The sequence below is a fragment of the Rhinatrema bivittatum genome, chromosome 11, assembly GCF_901001135.1.
Source record: "Rhinatrema bivittatum chromosome 11, aRhiBiv1.1, whole genome shotgun sequence".
In the NCBI taxonomy this organism is placed as follows: Eukaryota; Metazoa; Chordata; class Amphibia; order Gymnophiona; family Rhinatrematidae; genus Rhinatrema; species Rhinatrema bivittatum.
Window position 1 is genome coordinate 35,197,541 of NC_042625.1, and position 21,131 is coordinate 35,218,671.

The window sequence follows — 21,131 nt, forward strand, 5'->3', positions numbered from 1 at the left end:
ATACTTACATAATGGTTATAGCTAGCAAAGTTCTCGCGCAGGAACAAAAAATGTCTCTAACTAACTCACTTCATTTCTGTTCTGCCTTATATAGGTTAAAAGGCAAATTCAGCATACCAGCTGGTTTCTGCTTGCATGTTTTCATACCATAAATCTCCTTTGCGATCTTCGTTCTTCCTGTTGTATGTGGTTGGCCTCTCTGACTTCTGGGGGACACCCAGCTCATGGTATTTCAGCATCCGTATATTCATCAACGGTAGACAAACCGGGAATTGAACCCGGGGCATAATCATCAAATCCTCCCTTGTGAGCCAGAAAGGCTGCTGGCTCACACTAGCATTCATTTCTTCACACAGGGGATTTAGCAAAGAGGTGGGGGCCGTTCTTCACAATCCGAGGAGAAACTTTCCCTGACACCTCCCTTTTAACTATTCTCACTGTTCCCCAGCCCTGCTATCTCTTACATGATTTGTGGTATGCACTATGCGAACAGAATCCAGGTCAATGTTGCTATAGGCTATCATATTGTTCTTGTTAAATCTAGGTCGAAACCATCTCTGTACAGAAAAAAATCAAACTAGGTATACATTGTACAAAACAGCCTACACTAACCAAAATGATCGGAATAGTTATAATATATTGACAAGTTGTTCTAATCCACCCAATTGGGAATATGGACCATATATTGTCCCACATATTGGACCAAGAATGAATTTTAATATCCTGTGCATACTTATGTAATTGGACAATTTGATTTTCAATGGCCCATGAGTTATCAGTAATATTAAAACACCACATGTCAGGCATAATCTCACAACCAAATCGATGCTGCAATAATAAAAAATCAATAGCACCACGATTGCTAATGATTGCATTGCGGAGGACAGCTTGTTCTTGGTTCAATAATGCTAAAGCCTTAGAAGTAGTATTAATAGATTTTGCCAAAGCACAAGCAAGTTTTGTGACCTCTATATCAGCATGCATAGCCAAAGCAGGGACACTAATCAAAGTTAATGCTAATGCTAGTGATTCTTGCTTACTAAATAATGAAACATTTCCAACACATGTGGGTTCCAAGACAGTGTGTGGGTTCCAAGACAGTTGTGTATGCTGTGAATGATATAATAGAATAATATAAAATAATACTGTGAATGATAACCAATAAAGAGTAGTAGAGTAAATTAGTTTCTGAGTAGTTCTTGTAAATAACCAAAGGTCGAGCAAACAATTTAAAACAGACATCAACTTCCTTATCCGCACGGTCGGAAGTAAGATCTTGCCTTGCTTGGTGTCAAACCAGGCTACTAGATAGTCCAAGGACTGGGAGGGCTTAAAACTGCTTTTGTCCCGGTTTACGACCCAACCGAGTTCCTGAAGCAAGGAGGTCTCTCTGTTGGTCACCCGAAGACTCTCTTCCACATACTTGGCCCAGATCAACTAGTCGTCCAAGTACAAGTGCACCAAGATTCCCTTTTTTCTCAATGCTGCAGCTGTGACCACCATAATCTTGGAAAATGTTCTGGGGGCGGTGGCTAGGCCAAAGGGCAGTACCCGGGATTAATAATGGCGACCCAGTACTGCAAAGTGTAGTAAGCATTGATGTTCTTGACAGATTGGAATACATAGGTAGGCCTTTGATAGATCCAGGGAAGTTAAGAACTCTCCCAATTGTACGGCCATTATCACAGAGCTTAGGGTTTCCATGCAGAAATGATTCACTCAGATGTCTGTCGACACTCTAGGTCCAGGCTGGGGCAAAAGGAACCTTCCTTCTCGGGTACAATGAAATAGATGGAATAATGCCCCATGTTTTCCTGGGGCACAGGTACTGGGATTATAGCCCTCATCCTGAGGAGCCTTAAGAGAGTAGTCTCCACTGCCTGCTTCTTGTGTTGGGAGTGGTAAGGAGACTTCATGAATACGTCCCGATGAGTGCTCCTTCTCATATGACCTCCGGTACCCATTTGTCCGAAGTGATCTCAATCTACCTCTGGTAGAAGAGGGACAGTCAACCCCCCTATCTCCTCGTTCTGAGGGTGGGTCGGCAAAATTTTATTTGCGGGATTCGGGATGAACCTGAACCCAAGCCTGCCCCTCTCTCTCTTTGGCTGTCAGCTAAGAAAGGACTGAGACCTCCCAAATGTCAAGTTTCTGTAGGGGCGAAAGCTTTGGGAGCCCCTGGATCGACACCTCAGACGAGAAGTGCTGTAACTGCTTTCTCTTATCTTCTGGTAGCCATGGAACTGGAGACTTGCCCCATTTACTGGCCAGATTTTCCAATTCGCTTCCAGAAAGGAGTGGTCCTTTAAAAGGGCATCTTTGTAAAAACTGCCTTGGATGTTGCATCAGCTGACCAATTCCGCAGCTATAACTGTCTTCTGGCCGCCACCACCAAGGCCACTCCTCTGGCCGAAGTACGGACTAGATCCGAGCCTGCGTCAGCTAAAAAGATGGTGGCAGGTCCCATAACCACTCTGGAATTCACCCCCGAGTCATCCACCTCCTGAGAGAGGAATAGGCACGAAGGTGCTACCAGGGCACAACAAGAAACAATCTGTAAGGTCAATGCTACTGCGTCAAAGGGCTGTTTAAGTATGGACTCCATCCATCTATCTTACTCATCCTTTACGGCCACTCCTCCCTCTACTGGGATAGTTGTTTGCTTAGAGATGGGACAGACCAGCGCATCTACTTTAGGGAAACGCAAATACTCTCTCACTGCCAGATCCAGTGGGTAGAGAGGTTCTAATGCTTGTCCCCCCTTTAAAACTTGCTTCTGGGGCATCCCATTCCAGGTCAATCAACTTCTGGATGGCTTTCAGAACTGGAAAGTAGCAAGAGGTTTTCCACAGGGAAGTTAGAATAGGGTTCTTCGTTGGTTCCTTCAAAGTCCTCCCCAGGAACTCCTAGCATCTTCAGGGTCTGGGAAACCAGGGCCGGCAATTGGTCTCTATGGAAAAACCATAACAGTCCAATACGGTTATAAACCAGGGGGATTTTCCCCCTCTTCCAGAGAATCTGTATCCTCTTCATCCGTGCCATCTGGGTCCCTGCCAGGGATACCCTTGGTGAGGCGAGGCATGCCTTGAGGTCTGCCGATAGGACTGGGAGAGAAAAAGCTTACCAGCTGAGGTTCCGTCCGGAGAGGGGCAAGTAAGGTAGCAAATTGTGCCTGTATGAAGACCTGAAGGCCCTAGAAAAATCAGAACCAAGAGAAGGCTTCCAGGTCCATGCCCAGCCCAGGAGCTACTGGGGTAGATACTGTTGAATTTCCCTCTCCCATGGATGACCCAAATCCCAGGGGTACTTCCATTTAAGGCTGTGGCCAACCAACCCTCTGAATGGGAGGAGCCAGGCTTAGCAAAGTCCAGGGAGGCCAACTCTCACTGGGCTTCCTCACAGTGCTGACATAAGCTGGAATCCAGGTCAGACCGTGAAGGCCTAATATGACAAGCAGCGCAGAGAGAAAGGTGCTTATGTTTCTTGGTTGCCGGAGTCATTGGCGGCAGTAACTGTTCTGTTGGCTCACGCTTAAAATTATATGCACAGATTTCAGGCGCCTAGGCGGGACGCAGCAAGGTGCACACACAGGCCATGCACCCAGCTTTACCTCTACTCTGCGCTTAGTAGGTTGTACACATATGTACACGCACGACGTACCAACATTCTATGGAGGGCAATTCGGAACGCACAAAGACGCGCACAAGATGGTGCTGCCGCAACCTACCATGCAGTGTGCCAACCAAGCCTAAAGCAGGGCCTAGCCCAGCGGGGGGGGGCCACTCAACCCGCTCGTAAGACACTTCCCTTCCCCATGGGATCAGGAATGTCGTCGGTACTGCGTGCCGAGCAAGGAGACCAGTTGGAAGTCTTACTGAAACCCCTCCAAATGTCTCTGAATCTGGAAATTAAAAAAAAAAAAAAAAAACCCACACACTTACCTGGGCTCAGCACTTACTAGTTGAGTACAGAGATGGCCTCCAGCTGCGAGAGGAGATTACTTTGGCCTTCGCTACCATGCTCTGCTTCCTGCACTCACTGCCTTTCAGCTGCTTAGGCAGCAAAGTCCACGCTGGGAACCAGCTACCAGACCAAGGCACACCTCTGAGGGATCTTGGAAATCACCTCAGGAATTTTCAACTGGGGGAGGGACCTTTAGGTATCACCACAGGAGAGCAGGGTTGAATTTTTTCTCCAATTTAAATGTAGAATTTCTCCTTCCAAAAAGTACAGCAATCCCCATAGGGAGAGGTATGTCCACCATCTGCTAGAGGTGGAGAAATTCTGAAGGGCTGAGGTCAATGCAAGGGTGTATGTAGGGCGAGGTCAGCTTTGAAATCTGACTCCATCTCCATCTGCTGGCAGGGTAGTATAACCCATTGATCCTGAGTACATCTAGATACAGGCTAGGAAAAAGGCAATTTACTACCCTCTTTCCACACACACACACTGGAGGTGGAGCCAGCAAGTGTTAGATGCAGATCCTCCAGTTTCCTGTGGCAGATTTTTCTAAATTCTGCAGGAATTATATGGCAAATTTGCATAAAGTTTCACATCTTTCATTCTGAGAAAGTTATTCTATTAAAAGCCTTTAACTTTGTTTTTAAACATTTAAACTGTTTATCATGTACATAAATCAACTTTTTATCAAGACAGACAAGTTTAGTTTAACTGTGAAATGTCACATTTGGTTTGACTGAAATGCAGAGCAACCATCTTTTTATATTTTCAATGGGAAAGTCCTTGTCACTTCGAGTACACAAGTAAATCATTGCTCAGCAGAATTTGTCATGCTAACTGAAATCAATGCCCTCTCTGCCAGCTGTAAGACTTCCAAAATCCATGCAGTCTTTGTCAACAGGTGTATTCACTGGCAACATATGCAGATGCAAGAAACTTTGTATAAAGATGAAAATGTTCTAAAAGGGACATCATTCCTTCCAAGAATTATAATCGAGAGAAAGAGAACACTGAGCAAATCTATTTTAAAATCTTTGAGGGATCACTTCTTACCATTTCTATAATGCTACACGACATACACAGAACTGTACAAACATTGACTATTGCTCAGTCCACTTTCTCCCTCATTCCCATCAGGACAGGAGGGAGTTGACAAGGCAACAGATGTTTGATCCCTCAGTGGTCAAAGGAGGATGCAAAGTGGCTTGGCTCTTGTCTGCTCCAGCTTCATCCTCACAGCCCCCTCCTCCTGTTCCCTGCAAGCTGCCTAGCATGTGAAGGGATAGAGCAGGAAGAGGAGAGATTAGTTCCAGGGGCCAAGAAAGGTGGCTGAATCAGTCCTGCAAGCACTGTAACTTCCTTTATAAGACAAAGCATGAAGGAGTTTTAGGCTTGCTGACTGTACAAAAGGTTGTAAAATGTGTTTTTGCCTACCAGTTCTGAGCCAATTAACAGGCCGATACAGTAAAGTGTGCTCCGGTGGAGCGCACTGTTAGCCCATGTTTGGATGCGCTATTTTGACGCGCTATTTTTACCCCTTATACAGTAAGGGGTAATAGCGCGTCAGAAACGTGCTGCCAAACCCCCCCCCCTGAAATTTATAGCACCCGCAACATGCAAATGCATGTTGATGGCCCTATTAGTTATTCCCGCGCGATTCAGAAAGTAAAATGTGCAGCCAAGCCGCACATTTATTCTCAGAAATTAACTCCTGCCAAAGGCAGGCATTAATTTCGGCCAGCACCAGGGAAGTGTACAGAAAAGCAGAAAAAACTGCTTTTCTGTACACCCTCCGACTTAATATCATAGTGATATTAAGTCATAGGCCCCAAAAATTAAAAAAAAAAATTGTAAATCTGCCTGCAGTCCGCAGGTTGGAAGATGGATGCTCAATTTAGCTGGCATCCGTTGTCTGAACCCATAGCTGTCAGCGGGTTCGAGAACCGACGCTGGTAAAATTGAGCGTCGGCTGTCAAACCCGCTGACAGACGCCGCTCCTGTCAAAAAGGAGGCGCTAGGGACGCGCTAGTGTCCCTAGAGCCTCCTTTTACCGCGGGCCCTCATTTACATACCCAGCCTTCCTGAATCGTGCGCCAGGAGAACAGGCGCTCGCCAGCTCTCCCGTGCATTTTTCTGTATCGGCCTATAAGAAAAAAAGAAAAATGAGCCTTCTGCCCAAGTTACTCAAAGATTCCACTTCACTGCCAACAAAGCTGGGCCAATTCACAACTATCACCTTTATCAGTACACAAAAAAAAAGACTGATAAACCATTGACCAACGGAGTGATTTTTATTTAGATACAATTGAAAGAACATTTAAAGTTACAATATCTACAGTTAAGACTACACATGAACCACACAGTGATACCAAGCCACATGGTGTTCCTGGTCAAGTGTTATATTCTAAAAATGTTTATGCCATAAACAGCATGCCTACCTCAACTTCCTTCCAAATATTTATTACCATGCATCACAAATCAATAGGATTTAAAACAATCTCATTCTCTTCTGCAACAAAAATGTGCTTATTTTTATATACGTATCTAGATATATGCAAATACAACCAACTCAAAATACTTGCCTGCTGAATAGCTGGAGTTGGTGAAGGCGTTACCAGACCGATGTCCACAGAGTCACTGTCAAAGAGGTCATTTGGACTGATGCCACTCTCGCTCAAAGCAGCGAGCAACAAGTCTTGTCCTGGTTCCATCATCTTAAAGCAATAAAATGGATTACTTTTTTCCCTTTTCTTAAAATTATTCCCAGTCACCTCCTGACTCACTTTCCTCAGGCTGCCCAGCTTTCTATTATATTCCTCTAGCCACTGTGGAATAACTTCAGTAGTAGGAGAATGTGCGTGTGAATCCCTTGCTGGATCTGTACCATATTCATATTTTCCCCCATTGCATGCATCTTTCAAACCTTCATGAATAGTTTTGCACACTGGAGGATGTTGACCTCATTCAGAAGTTTATAAAAAAAACAAATGCACCTGATACAGCAGTAGAGACATTTTGGACACACACATATATATTTATTTATATATATACCTCTTCACTACTTCAACATCTGCTGGAAGCTCTCTTCTGTCTACTGATTTGCCTTTAACTCTCTGCCTAAGCTAGTTTGAAAACATTCTGCAACAGGGTTTAAATTGTGCACTCATACAACTTGAAAAGCAAGTCTTCTTGATTTCAGTGATTGTACTACAGGATCCAGTCCTCAACTCAATAACTGCAACTACTATTGTTAATCATTTATGTAGCACTACAAGACAAACAAACAGTGCTCTACATACATATACAAGACTAAGCGCCATAAACCAGGGACTACCTTGAAAAGACAGAGGGGCTATAGGAGCTTTACTTAGAAAACAGTAAAAAAAAACCCCAAGAACGAAGCCTGGCACCTGAGGCTATGATAAGTTTTAAAAAGAACCCCAAAGAGGGGAGTTATATGGCAAAAAGAGCATGATACACCCACTCACAAAATCTTAATCTAGGCAAGAAGCTGTGATTTGGCAATGGGATGAGAGGCAATAGATAGATATTATAAAGTATCTGAATGAGCTACCTGAAGGAGACAGAATCAAGTGTGGGCTAAAGATTACATGCCTAAAATCATATGGATCCGACATGGAGAATGAATTGTATGTATATTCAAAATACACACGTTTTATACCCTGTACAGGGCCTTACGTAATAAACATTTCTCCTACTGATGCAAAATGAGAAAATCTTTAGTGCAGAGGCCCCATAGTTTGAAATGTTCATAGAATTAGTGCACAAAAAAAAAAAAAAAAAAAAGAGACTCATACAGCAAGCTCAGTCTGCAAACGGTGTGTTATATGTGCATTACTAACGGCCCCTCTTTTTTTTTTTTTTTAAATACACACAGGTAAAGCACCTTACAGAATAATCATTCAGTATCATTAGGGACCTTCATTTTCAATTTTATTTTCCCTGGGAATTTATCAGTGTTTAACAAAAATGGAAGAAAATAGTGGAAAAAATTACTTTGTCCCCCGATGATTTCCTCCCATTTCTGGTCATTATAATAAACAAATTCCCAGGGAAAATAGTAACAATAATAAATGGGAGAAAGACCCAAGTGGCCCATCCAGTCGCCCCAGCAAAGATTTTCCTCCTCTTTTAGAGAACTGCCGCTTGTTTATCTTGTTTTTCTGTGATTTTATCTAGTTTTATAGTTATTTATTGTGTATGGAATGTTATACACCTTGCTATAGGTTTTGTTTATAGATCACCTAGGGCTCTGTGCATTTATTTATTTATTTAAAAACTTTTATATACCGGTATTAGTATGCATACATCATACCGGTTTACAATGTAACTTTAAAGGTAGAAATTACAATGAACAGGGAGGGCGAACAAGGAGGAGTATACAAAGAGCAGGAGGTGGAGGAATTAAAGCAATAAATAAAAACTGCAACTGACTATTTACAGGAATATACAAGGCGTAGGCAAGATACTTGCAGAAGTCGGTGTACTTAATCAGGGTAGGCTTGTCGGAAGAGCCATGTTTTAAGTTTTTTTCTGAACTTGGCGTAACATGGCTCTAGCCTGAGTGTGGTAGGGAGGGCGTTCCATTGTTTAGGGCCTGCAATGGATAGTGCACGGTCCCTAGTAGAGGAGAGGTGGGCTTTTTTCAAAGGGGGAATGGAGAGGGTGCCTTTGTTGACAGTGCGAGTGGGTCGTTCAGTGCGTATAGGACGAAAGGGTTCATCCAACCAATTGGAATTGTGCGAGTGGATGGACTTGTGCACTATGGTTAGAATTTTGAAAAGAATTCGGGATGCGATGGGGAGCCAGTGGAGTTCTTTGAGTATTGGGGTAATGTGATCAGCTTTCCTTGAGTTGGTGATGACCCTGGCGATGGCATTCTGGAGCATTTGTAAGGGCTTGGTGGTGGAGGAGGGTAGGCCAAGGAAGAGGGCATTACAGTAGTCCAGCTTTGAGGAAAGGGTGGCTTGGACGACGGTGCGGAAGTCATGATAGTGGAGGAGGGGTCTGAGTTTCTTCAGGATGTGAAGCTTGAAGAAACCTTCTTTGAGGATGGAGTTGATCTGTTTTTTGAGATTGAGTTGTTGATCTATGATAACCCCAAGGTCTCTTACTGTGGGTTGGGGTGTTATGACGTTGAAAGCTGGATCGTTGGAGATCGGTGGTTTGGGAGGGAGGTGAGGAGAGATAAGGAGCAGCTCTGTTTTGGAGGAGTTTAGAGCGAGGTGGATGTTGGTGAGGAAGTCATTGATGTTGGCAAGACATGTGTTCCAGAAGGCAAGGGCATCTGAGAGAGAGTTGTGAATGGGAATGATGATTTGAACGTCATCTGCATAGAGGTAGAATTTGAGGCCGAGGTCTGTGAGGAGCTGACATAGAGGTGTGAGATAAATGTTGAAAAGGGTGGAGGAGAGGGAGGAGCCTTGTGGGACACCTTGAGACAAGGGATAGAGTGTGGAGTTGGCGTTTCCTATCTTGACGGAGAACTTTCTGTTAGATAAGTAGGATTTAAACCATAGTAGGGCTAGGCCTGAGATGCCTATTTCGGATAGCCGGTTGATGAGGAGGTTATGGTTGATGGTATCAAAGGCAGCTGAGATGTCGAGTAGGGCGAGGAGGTAACAGTTGCCTCGGTCCATGCCTATGAGTAAGTGGTCCGTGAGGGAGAGCAGGAGGGTTTCTGTATTGAGGTATTTACGGAAGCCGTATTGGGCTGGATGCAGAATGTTGTTGCTTTCTAGATATTCTGTAAGTTGGATGTTTACAATCTTTTCCATAATTTTGGATAGGAAGGGCAGGTTAGAGATAGGGCGGAAGTTAGCGGGGTCTTTAGGGTCTAGTGTTGGTTTTTTTAGGAGGGGCTTGACAATAGCTTGTTTAAGAGCATCTGGGACAGAGCCTGAAGAGAGGGAGGAGTTTATGATGTCTGCGATGGGTTTGGATATAGTGTTCGGGATGGAGAGGAGGGATTTTGTGGGAATGGTGTCTGAAGGGTGGGAAGCTGGTTTGAGTTTTCTGAGAATAGATTCCACTTCTTTAGCGGAAGTCAGGTCAAGGGTTTGGAGGGTGGGTGAAGTGGGGGAAGGTTGGAGGGAGGGGGAAGGGGAGGTGGATGGAGAAGGGTGTTGAAATCTGCGGAGGATGTTGGTGATTTTTGTGAGGAAATACTGGGCGATTTAAGCAACAAATTCTTAAAAAATTGTATGCAGGTTATTCCAGTTAAACACAGGTTACCTCTTTTCTTCATTTCCATCCTTTAGCTACTAGGGATCCCCTGTCTTTATCCCCCACTTTTGAATTCCTTGACCATTCTTGTCTTCACTACCTCTTCCGGGAGGGCATTCCACGAAGAAATATCTCCTGTTATTCCTGAGTCTATCCCTTAGAGTTTCATATTATGACCTTTACATCAGAAAAGGTTTGATTTTTATGCATCGTTACCACCTGTCAGGAATTTAAAGGTCTGTATCATAACTATTGTCTCTCCTCTCCTCCACATATTCAGATCCTTCAGTCTCTTCTCACATGGCTTTAGATGAAGACCCTTCACCATTTTGGTTGCCTCCCTGGACTGCTTCCGCACATTGTCTATCTTTTTTTGAGATACTGAAAACAAAAGGTCCCTAAAAGTATATATTTTTTTAAATACATGAGAATTCATTCATTTCCACTAATATCCAGCAGGTTCATCACAGCTCAAAAGATATAAAAAATGATTTAAAAGGCTCAGCTGTTTTACATATGATGAAAACAGTTTACAGTGAAAATGGAACACTACAAACAAGTAAAAATCCTCAGTGAGGAAAAATGTCAGAGTGATGAAACCTTGAAAATATGTCAACGTTTATGGCTGACAGTAATCATCTGTTCACTAAATACCTACTGCCCCAAACGTTTGCATTATAATCAGTGTTTCTGCTTGGGGTTAAATCTGGTATAACATGGACATTTATGGTAGCTTCTCTTACTGAAACAGCTTTACCTGCTGTAATAATGAATATGATGCATAACTGGCACCTCCAAATTCAAGTCATAATTTCAGCAAACAGCTTTGTAATGCGCAAGCTAATGTTTTTTTTTTAAGTTCTGATGCAGAAAGCTAATGGGTATATCAATTAATCAGAAGTTAAGAGGCATAAATCAAAAAATGTGCACAACGAAAAAGCTTAGTGCACAGCAAAACATGATGTGAGTGCATAAGTCATTTTATGCTCAGAAATGTACATGTAAGTTCTCTTGCATGGAAATTCCATGCTAATGATGGCATCAGCTATTACCTCCCAATGCAGAGAGGTGTGCTGGCTTACCTGGTCATCTTCTTAGCACTGGAAACAGTGCTAAGAAGAGGTAAAGTTTGCGGGACTAATGTTAGTCTACTGGCGGAAGCTAGAGTTCCAATGCCATGATGTGTTTATATTTTATACCCACAAAACAATGCTTTTTCCCCTCACAAACTAAATTTTACTACTATTTTGTTGAAAAAAAAATTAAATTTGATGCTAGTGAAAGATACTGGATGGACAGCACTAGAAACCAAAAGCATTAATTTATATACAGAACAAGTAAAGCATGGGTAGCAACAGTGAAAGCTTCTCCATATTGCCCTGTCAGTGTTCATTAACCATGTCTAGGGAGAGGTGAAAGGGTAATTCAGCCTTCTATGCAAGCATGCTAGATTTATATTCCGCTTATCAAAGTGGATTACATTCAGGTACTATTAGGTATTTCCCTATCCCAGAGATCTTATAATCTGTTTGAACCTGAGGCAATGAAGGGTAACGTGGCTTGCTCAAGAGCACAAAGAGTGGCAGTGGAATTTGAACCCTGGCTTTCCTGGTTCATACCTCTCTGCTCTAACCAATTCTCCAAATTGCAATGTGAATTCTTTTTTTTAAGTGATGTAGTCATGTCTGAATTGGGAACCACCAGCTCATTTCATATAAGCCACCAGCTTTCAGTTGATAACTTTCACTATTAATCTGATGCAGTTATAAACTGGTGATTCAGTGTGAGCCTCTGTAAATAAGAACCTAAGATATGCCATACTGAGTCAGCCCAAGGGCCCATCAAGCCCCTTATCCTGTCTCCAACAGTGGCCCATCCAAGTCAAATACCTAGCAAGTACCCAAACATTAAATAGACCCCATGCTATTAATGCCAGCAACAAGCAGTGGCTTATTCCCTATTAATAATCTATGGACTTCTCCTCCAGGAACTTATCTAAACTTTTTAAAAACAAAGCTACACTAGCTGCCTTAACCATATCCAGAATTAAATTGTGCACTGAGGGGAAAATAATTTTCTCCAATTTATTTTATGCTATGTGCTAACTTCATAGAAGTGCCCCCTAGTCCTTTTATTATTTACCCATTCAAGTCCTTTCATGAATCTGTAGACTATCATTTCCCCCTCAGCCATCTCTTCTCCAAGCTGAACAGTCCTAATCTCTATAGCCTGTCCATGCCCTTTATCATGTTGGTCGCTCTTCTTTGTATTGCAACTATATCTTTGAGATGCGGTGGCCAGAATTCTACATAGTATTCAAGGTGTGGTCTCACCTTGGAGCGATACAGAGGCATTATGGCATACTTAGTTTTATTTATCATTCCCTTCCTAATAATTCCTAACATTGGAACCCAACATTGTGTAGCTACAGCATGGGTTATTTTTCCCTATATGCATCACTTGCACACATATTTCATCTGCCATAAGAATTCCCAATCTTCCAGTCTTGCTAAGTCCTCCTGCAATTTATCACAATGCGCTTATGATTTAACTCTGAATAATTGTCATCTGCAAATCTGAACACCTCACTTGTCCTACCCCTTTCCAGATCATTTATAAATATATTAAAAAGCATGGGTCCAAGTACAGATCCCTAAGGGATTTAGTTTTCTTTTCTACTGTAAAAACACACCATTTAATCCTACTCTGTTTCTTGTTTTAGGATGTCTCCTCCTATCCTATGGACTTTTTAGTTTTCTTAGAAGCCTCTCATGAGGGATTTTGTCAAACACCTTCTGAAAATCATAGTACACCACATCTACAGGTTCACCCTTTATCCACATGCTTATTCACCCCTTCAAAAAAAAAAAAAAAAAAAAGGTAGTAGATTTGTGAGGTTAGATGTTCCCTGGGTATCTATGTGTTCTGTGATTTTATTCTTTATAATACTTTCCATGATTTTTCCTGACACTCAAGTCAGGTTCACCGGGTCTGTGTCAGTCCAGTGTAGCCTCCAGTCATCTGCTTGTTTTCTAATAGGATATATGGTTGATTCTGTTTTGTATATTTACATTTGTATATGTGAAGTATGCCTTCTAGGAGACCTGATGCAATAAGGTGTGCTGAGTACAGTTTAATTTTCTATTGTGTGCAATCTTTATTGCTGATGCAGCAAGGAGTTTTGCGCATGAATTATTTTCCCCACATATAAAGTATGATTTATGCACACACAAGATATTCTCAGCATGGAAAGCTTTTTGTGCCTATATTTTATGCATGGAAAATATACTTTTTGTGTAGAACATTTTATTAAACCCATATTTTTCCCCCCAAAAAAAAACATTTAGGGTTGATAGACACCTGAATCCTATAGAATAGTTTTGCACAACTTCTATATTCTTAATAATGAGAAGAAGCATTTAGTATAATACTAACATGAGTATTGGAAACTACCGGAACAATGAGTTTAAGTGTAATACTTGACAAAAGAACTGAGAACTTATTCATGACTGCTCCCAATAGAGCAAATTTTCAAAAAAATATATCCATTTAAATTTATTAAAAACCACTCTCAAACAGGCAGCTTCGGATTGATTAGTCTACCAAACTTTGCTTGTTCCAAGTTGCTAAGCAACAGCAATACATCACTAAGTGAAAACAAATGACATCTGAACTTCACAGAATACTATAGCAGAGTTTTTGGATCAAACAATGAAAATTATATATTCTTCAGTAATTTAGAGTTCTAAAGTAAAGGCTTTAAAAATACATTTATAGTTTTTTTTTAATTCTTAGTGTTTAACTCTAGATGTCTTCAAATACTTTTTACTGGTAATGTAATCAGATGTTTTCAAGTGTGACATTTTCTGGTGCAATAGCTTCAAAACATGAAATGCGTTTTAATACCTTTACTGTAAAATCCATATGGCAGTTTGGGGGCATTTAGTTTTGCCACTTCACCGATCACAAAGTTGTACTAAAAGGGATTGCATTCAGATTAAATTGTTACCTTAATTTTTTCTACATGTAAACTGCTAATATAAAGAGTGCAATTTCATAATAAACACAACCTAAAATCAAATATTAAATTGGACAGCTTCTAAAGACATGTGCTCTTGCATACTTCATGAAAGTGGCCGCAGTAGCAAATCTAAACAGTTCCCAATTAGAAAAGTAAAAATATTTACTCAAAGAAAAAAAACAATTACCGAAATGCTATAATCAAAACTTCAAAGAGGTCAACAGCAGTCCCTTCTTAACCTTCTACAGAACACGTGCTCAGGACATAAACTTCCGGGTTGAATCACAATTAGCTGCGTAATTCAAGGTACAGATCTAGTACAACAAATTATTTTCATGTAAAAAATTAGAAGTAAAATAAATCTAGTATTCTTGAGAAGTAAAGTGGATTCAAAATTTTGAACCACGAGTCAAATTAGAGACATATTTCTACATAATGTCACAAGGACTTACCATTATTCTTTGGAACAATTCTTACTTAAGAATAAATCTGCACACTAAAGACAAAGAGGACCACGTTACCAGCCACGAGGGGCCAGCCAGCTCTCGGCAGAATGTGGCTAGCAGGAGCCCAACCCCAGCAGCCGTTACGAACAATGGAGGAGCAAAGCTAATTTAGAAGCGATCGGACAACATTGCGTCCTCCCTCCCCACAACAGCACCTGTCCCGCCACCAGCTTCCCTCCTCAACGGGCACCACTAAGAACCAGGCCCAGCGCCAGAAAGCTAACTCCCCAAGCTCCCCAGCCCGTGACGAAGCCGTTCCCCCGCACGCCTCTGATCGCTCGGGCCCCAGAGAAAGACAGCGAGGAGGGGGGAGGATAAAAAATATCACCGCCGGCGGCGTTTCCCCTCCGCAGGGCGCTCCCGCTCGAGCCTCCCGACCGAGCGCAGCCTTTCCGACGCCGTTTGGTACCGGCCTCAGCCCCGGGAAGGACTTACTTTGCCCGCTATCCGGCCGCGACGCTCCTCGGTCAGAATCGAACCGCAGCAGCCCTGGCTCCGACGCTTTCTACCTGACTGGCGCCATCTTTACCGGGGAAACACCAGCGCGCCACACCACGTGACCCCCTGCACAGCCCAGGAAGATTCTGGAAATAGCAGAGCCTGGCGGGCGGCTCCGGCCGATTTTCGAACGCAGACCGAAACCCCGTCAGACGCGGAACCGTAAACCCTGAGCGAGAAGCCCCCAGGAGCATCTTCGTAGGGTCGTTTTGGGGTTTTTTGGGTCCTTGGAAGCAGACGGCGGCTCGGAATCACGTGACCGATTATGGGCTCGGAGGCGGGAAGTGACGTTTCGAGGCGCCAGCAGGATGATGGGAAGAACGGCGCGCCGCCGACTCCATCTTGGGTAGGTCACTGAGGCGCGCGCGTCGAGCGGGAGAATCGAGTTCGTTCTTGTTTCTGGGACTTTGTTGCTGGTTTAAGATTAGCCGCATCAGCGCGCATGTGCAGTAGGTGGAGGGATGCACTGGTGCGAGCAGGTTTTACTGCATTTCATATAAATATGTTTAAAATGACTACAAGTGTAACTAGTTCATGCAAAGGATTTAGAATAAAAAATGCTCTAATGATGACAGGCAACACATTGCATATCTGAAAAATAATGTCTGAAATTGGGCCATGTTCCATGTAGGAAAACCATATTTAATGTGGTTTGTGCCCATTTAGAGCAAAAATTGTTAGCTGTAACATACTAAATACTTGCTTTTAAGACGGTGCTGGAAATTGTTAACAATTTAATCTATTTTGCTAAACACGCAGATAAACTTGCATTCTCAATTAAGTAAACCAAAGACTTAGAAAACATGCTTTTAGACTGAGAGCTTTCTGCGTGAAAGTTACAACCACCCTCATACCAGCCAATCAATTCATTAACTAGTCCTGGGGGAATTCTGCGCTACTGTGGAGGGCAGAATTTGCGCAGAATTCTCCCCCTGCGCAGAATTGCCAGAAAATAGCAAAGGAGACCCCGGCATGCCGCAAATGGAGCGCATCTCGTTTGTGCCATGGGATGCACTCCGTTCGCAGGTGAAGATGAAGGCCCCGGCGCGCCATTCACGGCGAAGATGGAAGGCCCCCGTGTGCCGTGAACGGAGTGTGCTCTGCTCGCAGCAAAGAGGAAGGCCCCCATGTGCCGCGAATGGAGTGTGTTCCACTCGCAGCGAAGAAGAAAGGCCCCAGTGAGAGAGTGTGTGTGTGTGTGTGAGAGAGAGAGAGAGAGGGAGGGGGAGAGAGCAGGAGGGTGTGAGAGCATGGGAGGTAAGAGAGTGGGGGCGGGGGGGGAATACTTGAGTTTGGGTTTCAGAGAAAGGGAGCCTATATGAGGGGAGGGGGTATGGGGGGGGGAGGGTGAGAGAGCAGGAGGGTGTGAGAGAGAGCATGGGAGGTAAAAGAGTGGGGGGGATGCTTGAGTGTGGGTTTCAGAGAGAGGGAGCCTATATGAGGAGATTGTGAAGGAGTATGAACGTGTGTGAGAGATTGGGAGCTCATGTGTATGAAAAAGGGATCTTGTGGGTGCTAGCTTGTGTGAAGGGATTGTGTATGTGTGAGACAGAGCCTGTGTGAAAAGGTGTGTGAGAGAGAGAGAGGTAGCCTGTGTGAGAGAGAAAGGGAACTTGTGTGGATGTATATGCAAGAAAAAGGGCCCTGTATGGGGAGATGTGTGTGTGTGTGCGAGAGAGTGAGGGAGCCTGTATGAGGGTGTGTGTATGTGTATTAGAGAGAGGGAGCATGGGTGTGAGAGAGGGCAGTACTGAGAACGGGGTCAAACCCTGGGACTGGCAATAAGTGGAAGGGGTTGAGCCTAGAGGTGGAGGGGAGAGATACTGGCAGGTGGAGGAGTTGGGACCTGAGAGGGAAAAGTTGCCAGGGAAGTAGGGAAAGCGAGTGGAAGGGACACTCTTAGAGTGAATTTCTAGGGAAATTCTGCTCAAAATATTTACAATTTTGCATCTTTAAGCAATAACTTTTTTCTGTATTAATTTAAAATGTAATTTCTTAAAGACTATCATGTAAATTGTGTTATTTTGACCAATATAAAGTTTGCAGAATTTTAAGTTATTGTGCACAGAATTTTAAGTTTTTGTGCGCAGAATTTTAAATTTTTTTGTGCAGAATTCCCCTGGGAGTAATTAACATGATTCCTTTTTATTCCTAAAATCATTCAAAAATGTCCTGCCTTCTTAAGAAAGTCTAAGAAAAGAACACAGAATGTGTCATGCTGGCAATTGTATGGAAGAGTCAGTACACTTCAACCCACAACTGTCCTGACTCATGCTGACATCCTAAAAACTGAACTAAATATTAGTATAGGATGTTGCCACCTTGTGGCTGATTGTTATATTTCACTATTTCCGACTGCTTTTTCTGCTGTTTCTTTAACCTTGCACTTGCTTGGTAATACAATACAACATGGCACCCGCTCACCAGCAACTTTCTGTTGTCTTCATTTCCTGTTGTATAGAGGCCTTGAAAGGCCTTGCATACTGTTACGCTCGGGTGTTTTTAGTGTGCCCTTGGGCCTCAGCCCGACCCCAGACGAGTCCAGGACCGAACCGAGGGTTGACGGCGTGTTCCACCATGGCTGACAGTCTTACCCTCTGCCAGGCCGGCAAGCTCCCATGGCCAACAACAGATGATGTTGGAATGTGAATGGTCCTCCTGAGGTTGAGGGCAGACGGGCCTTGACACGAAGACATGACAGCAGGATCGATGCAACGGCATCGTGGATGAAGACATGACAGCAGGATCGATGCAACGGCATCGCAGACGAAGACTTGACACCAAAGCTGATGTGAAGACATCACGGACCAGTGGTCGATGCGACGGCATCCCGGACCAGGGTCGATGCGACGACATCAGGAACAAGACATGATACCAAGAGTGATGCAACGGCATCCAGGACGAGACGAAGAACTGACGAAGTCCAAACGGGACGAGAAGCTGGGCGGAAGGACATTGGCACTGTCTCTCAGGGCGCCCTACTCAGCCCACCCGCGGGACTGAGTCGCGGACCACCCTGTCCCACTGCATGCCCTACACAGCCTGAGGAGGCTGGTAACAGACCATGCTGGGAGCGGGACAAGCGCAGGAAACCATCCAGTCGAAGCAGAACTCCAACATCGGAGCTGATGTCGTCCGAAGCTCCACCAACTGCTGGAAGGACATGACGGCTCAGGAGCACAGGACACCAGTCCACCTGTAGGCTAGTCCTTGCTTGGGCACACATCATCCGAGGGACCCCCAGCCTAACAGGTACCAGAAGGCTCAAGAGCACTGAAGACGAAGACACAGGAGCAGGACATCAAGGAACCTGGAACATCAGGAAACGGAGGATCAAAGCGAGACATCAGGACACCTGGACAAGGACCTCAGGCAATGAAGATGTAACTTGACATGGCATGATGCAACAACAAGAACTCCATGGAGAAGACGTAGAAGACCTGACGGAGCTCTGGTAGGCAGGAGCCTCCAGAGTGAAGCAACTCCGATGCAAGGCCAAGACTGACTGACGGAGCAGCCCTTTTATAGGGCTGAGCAGGAAGTCCACTCCGTAGGTGGGGCCAGCACACTTCCTGTGCCTAGCCCTTTAAATCTAGCAGAGAGGCACGCACCGGCGCCTAAGGAGCAGGAAGCAGGGCTGTGCAGGACCGTGGACAGCGGCCTGCACAGCGTCTGTGCGTAGAGACGCAGGGCTGGGCCTGAGGAGCAGGCCCGATGACTGCAGTGGCTCTGGCCACTATAGGAGGCCCCGGGGGCGGCTCCAGCCGCTACTCGAACCCAGGGCTTGCGGCCTCCGTGCCGCGAAGATCAGCTGACGTCGGCCGCGAAGAGAGGCAGAATGTCCGCGGCTCTGGCCGCGGTGAAGAGGACGATCCGGGGCGGCCTCCGGCTCGCGTGGTGAAACAAGTCCGCGGCTCCGGCTGCGTGGGAGGCCCGACATCGGCATCCTACCGCGTCGGGTGAAGAAAAGCAGCATGGTGAGTAAACCCGCTCGCAGGAGGACCCGCGGGCAGCAGGATTCATAACATTTCCACATCTGAAACATACTGTCAGAAGTATCTAATCCTGCATTGTTTCCCCGACATCTGAAGTAGAGAATTTCCAGAATGCAGTGGACTTAGGAATTGCAAGCAGAAGGCTTGCAGTAATATTGGTTATTTTAGGATTGCATGCTGAAGCACCAGAGTGTTTCTGCATCATGGCAGCTGCTAACAGCATTCCACACTCTTCCCCCCCCCCCATCCCCAGGCATGAAGCTTAGTGGCAACTTAAGTAGCAACTTGGAAAATTTCAGGGACAAAATGTAAACCTCTCCCCTGTTGTGGGAGGGGCCACAAAAATAATTCCACCTCTCAGCTGGAGAGGAGAGGCTGGAGCAGAGAATAGAACAATAAGTGATAACATAAAACCCACCTTATGTAGCTACAGCAGGTATTGCATATAAAATCAGAGCATGACACATTACACAGCACATTAGGATTCTTATATTCTATAGCAAACACAGACAAATGGCATTATAGTTAAAAAAAAAAAAAAGAAGATTTTATTAATATGGAAAAGTGAGGAAAATCAGGCTGCAAGCTATACGGTAAAAGAAAAATCACTCACCCTACTCTGTATCTCAGTTCAGTTCACTTGCAAAAATCTTCAAACCCCCACCTAAATTCTGGACAGAATAATAACATAAGTTCTAAGTTAAGTCTCAAGTAAGTTCTGTTTTCGTTTTCTTTAGACAAACTGCTCCACTGCATGCTTGGTGAAGCCGATGCAGATGCTTGAGATCCTGTGGCTGCAGGGCCCACTTGCTTCAGGAGATTGGAAGTCCCGGTTCTCACAAAAAAATATTAATTCACTCTCTATATAGAAATGTGACAAATCTTCTGAATTTCCCTGCAACTAGTCAGCCTGATACTGAATGTATGCAGATACTATTCTAAATACTGTTCTTCCAGCTATAGATGAAACAAAAAGTCAGGACATACTTGAAACTCACACTCTTTTCCCGCACTACAAAATAACAAACCACTGCTTTCTCGGCTGCTGGGTTTGTGGCATAGTGGACTCAGTAGCTGTGGAGATGACTCCTCCCATGGGGAGGGGCCCCGTGGGGAACCACAGCGATAGGCTAGACTTAGAGAGCAGACACTGGAGATGAAAAGCTTTATTGTACTGCTATAGATAGATGGTAGAAATGCAGAAAGGTATGGCACTGAAGTCCAGCAAGGTGCCAATAATTTCAGACAGCCTCAGATGAAGAAGTCTCACCCAGATGTACAAGGTTGGCAGTGTTCCACACAGTGGGATAAGCCTAACCTGGTGGGTGGTATGGAGAGCTGGATCATAAAGGTACTCATTGAAGTGCTGGAATCCTCCTGGTTGATGGTGAAGGCGAACCCGAGGTCCATGATGCAGGATATACTGAGCTGGATAGGCCCTCAAGGAGCGAGTACCTGGGAGCGCAGAATCCTGAAAAAGAAGAAAGACCCTCGAGGAGCGGTTGTCTAGTTAGTAGAGAACCCCGAAGGGTAGTTGGAAGTGAGAGGCCCCCCGAGGAGCGGGTGCCCAGAGCTTCTTCAACAGCGAGGTACCCCGGAGGGTAGCGAGGAGTCTAAGTGTACAGCTTAGAAGCGGTCAGAGTAGCTAAACCGAAGTCCTTACTAACTCATTCGTTATGAGCAGAGCGGAGGCTTAAATACCTGGAGATATTGACGTCATGTGGTGGGGACGCCCCTGAGGTTCCCGCCATGATGTGTAGATAAGCGTAGGCAGCGTGCACGCACGCCCTGGGAGGCCACGGGAAGGAGCATGGCGGACGGGGACGCCCATGCTGAGTTGGAGATGCCAAGGGTTTCGGCACCGGAGGCAGCCATCTTACCCATGGAGGAGGAGAAAGGCAAAAA

The 21,131-nt window shown here is 44.6% G+C and overlaps 1 protein-coding gene across 2 annotated transcripts in view; it reads right to left on the reverse strand.

The window, feature by feature from the left end:
- The window catches only part of SBNO1 (strawberry notch homolog 1), a 156,823-nt gene extending 141,304 nt beyond the window's left edge, over positions 1-15,519 (reverse strand). For both annotated transcript variants that reach the window (XM_029619765.1, XM_029619764.1), the window contains exons 1-2: positions 15,169-15,519; positions 6,543-6,674 (exon numbers count right to left, since the gene is read on the reverse strand). In XM_029619765.1, coding sequence (XP_029475625.1) covers positions 6,543-6,674 — 132 coding nt within the window. In that variant the 5' untranslated portion in view covers positions 15,169-15,519. The remainder of the gene's footprint in view (positions 1-6,542; positions 6,675-15,168) is intronic.
- Positions 15,520-21,131: the final 5,612 nt, after the last annotated feature.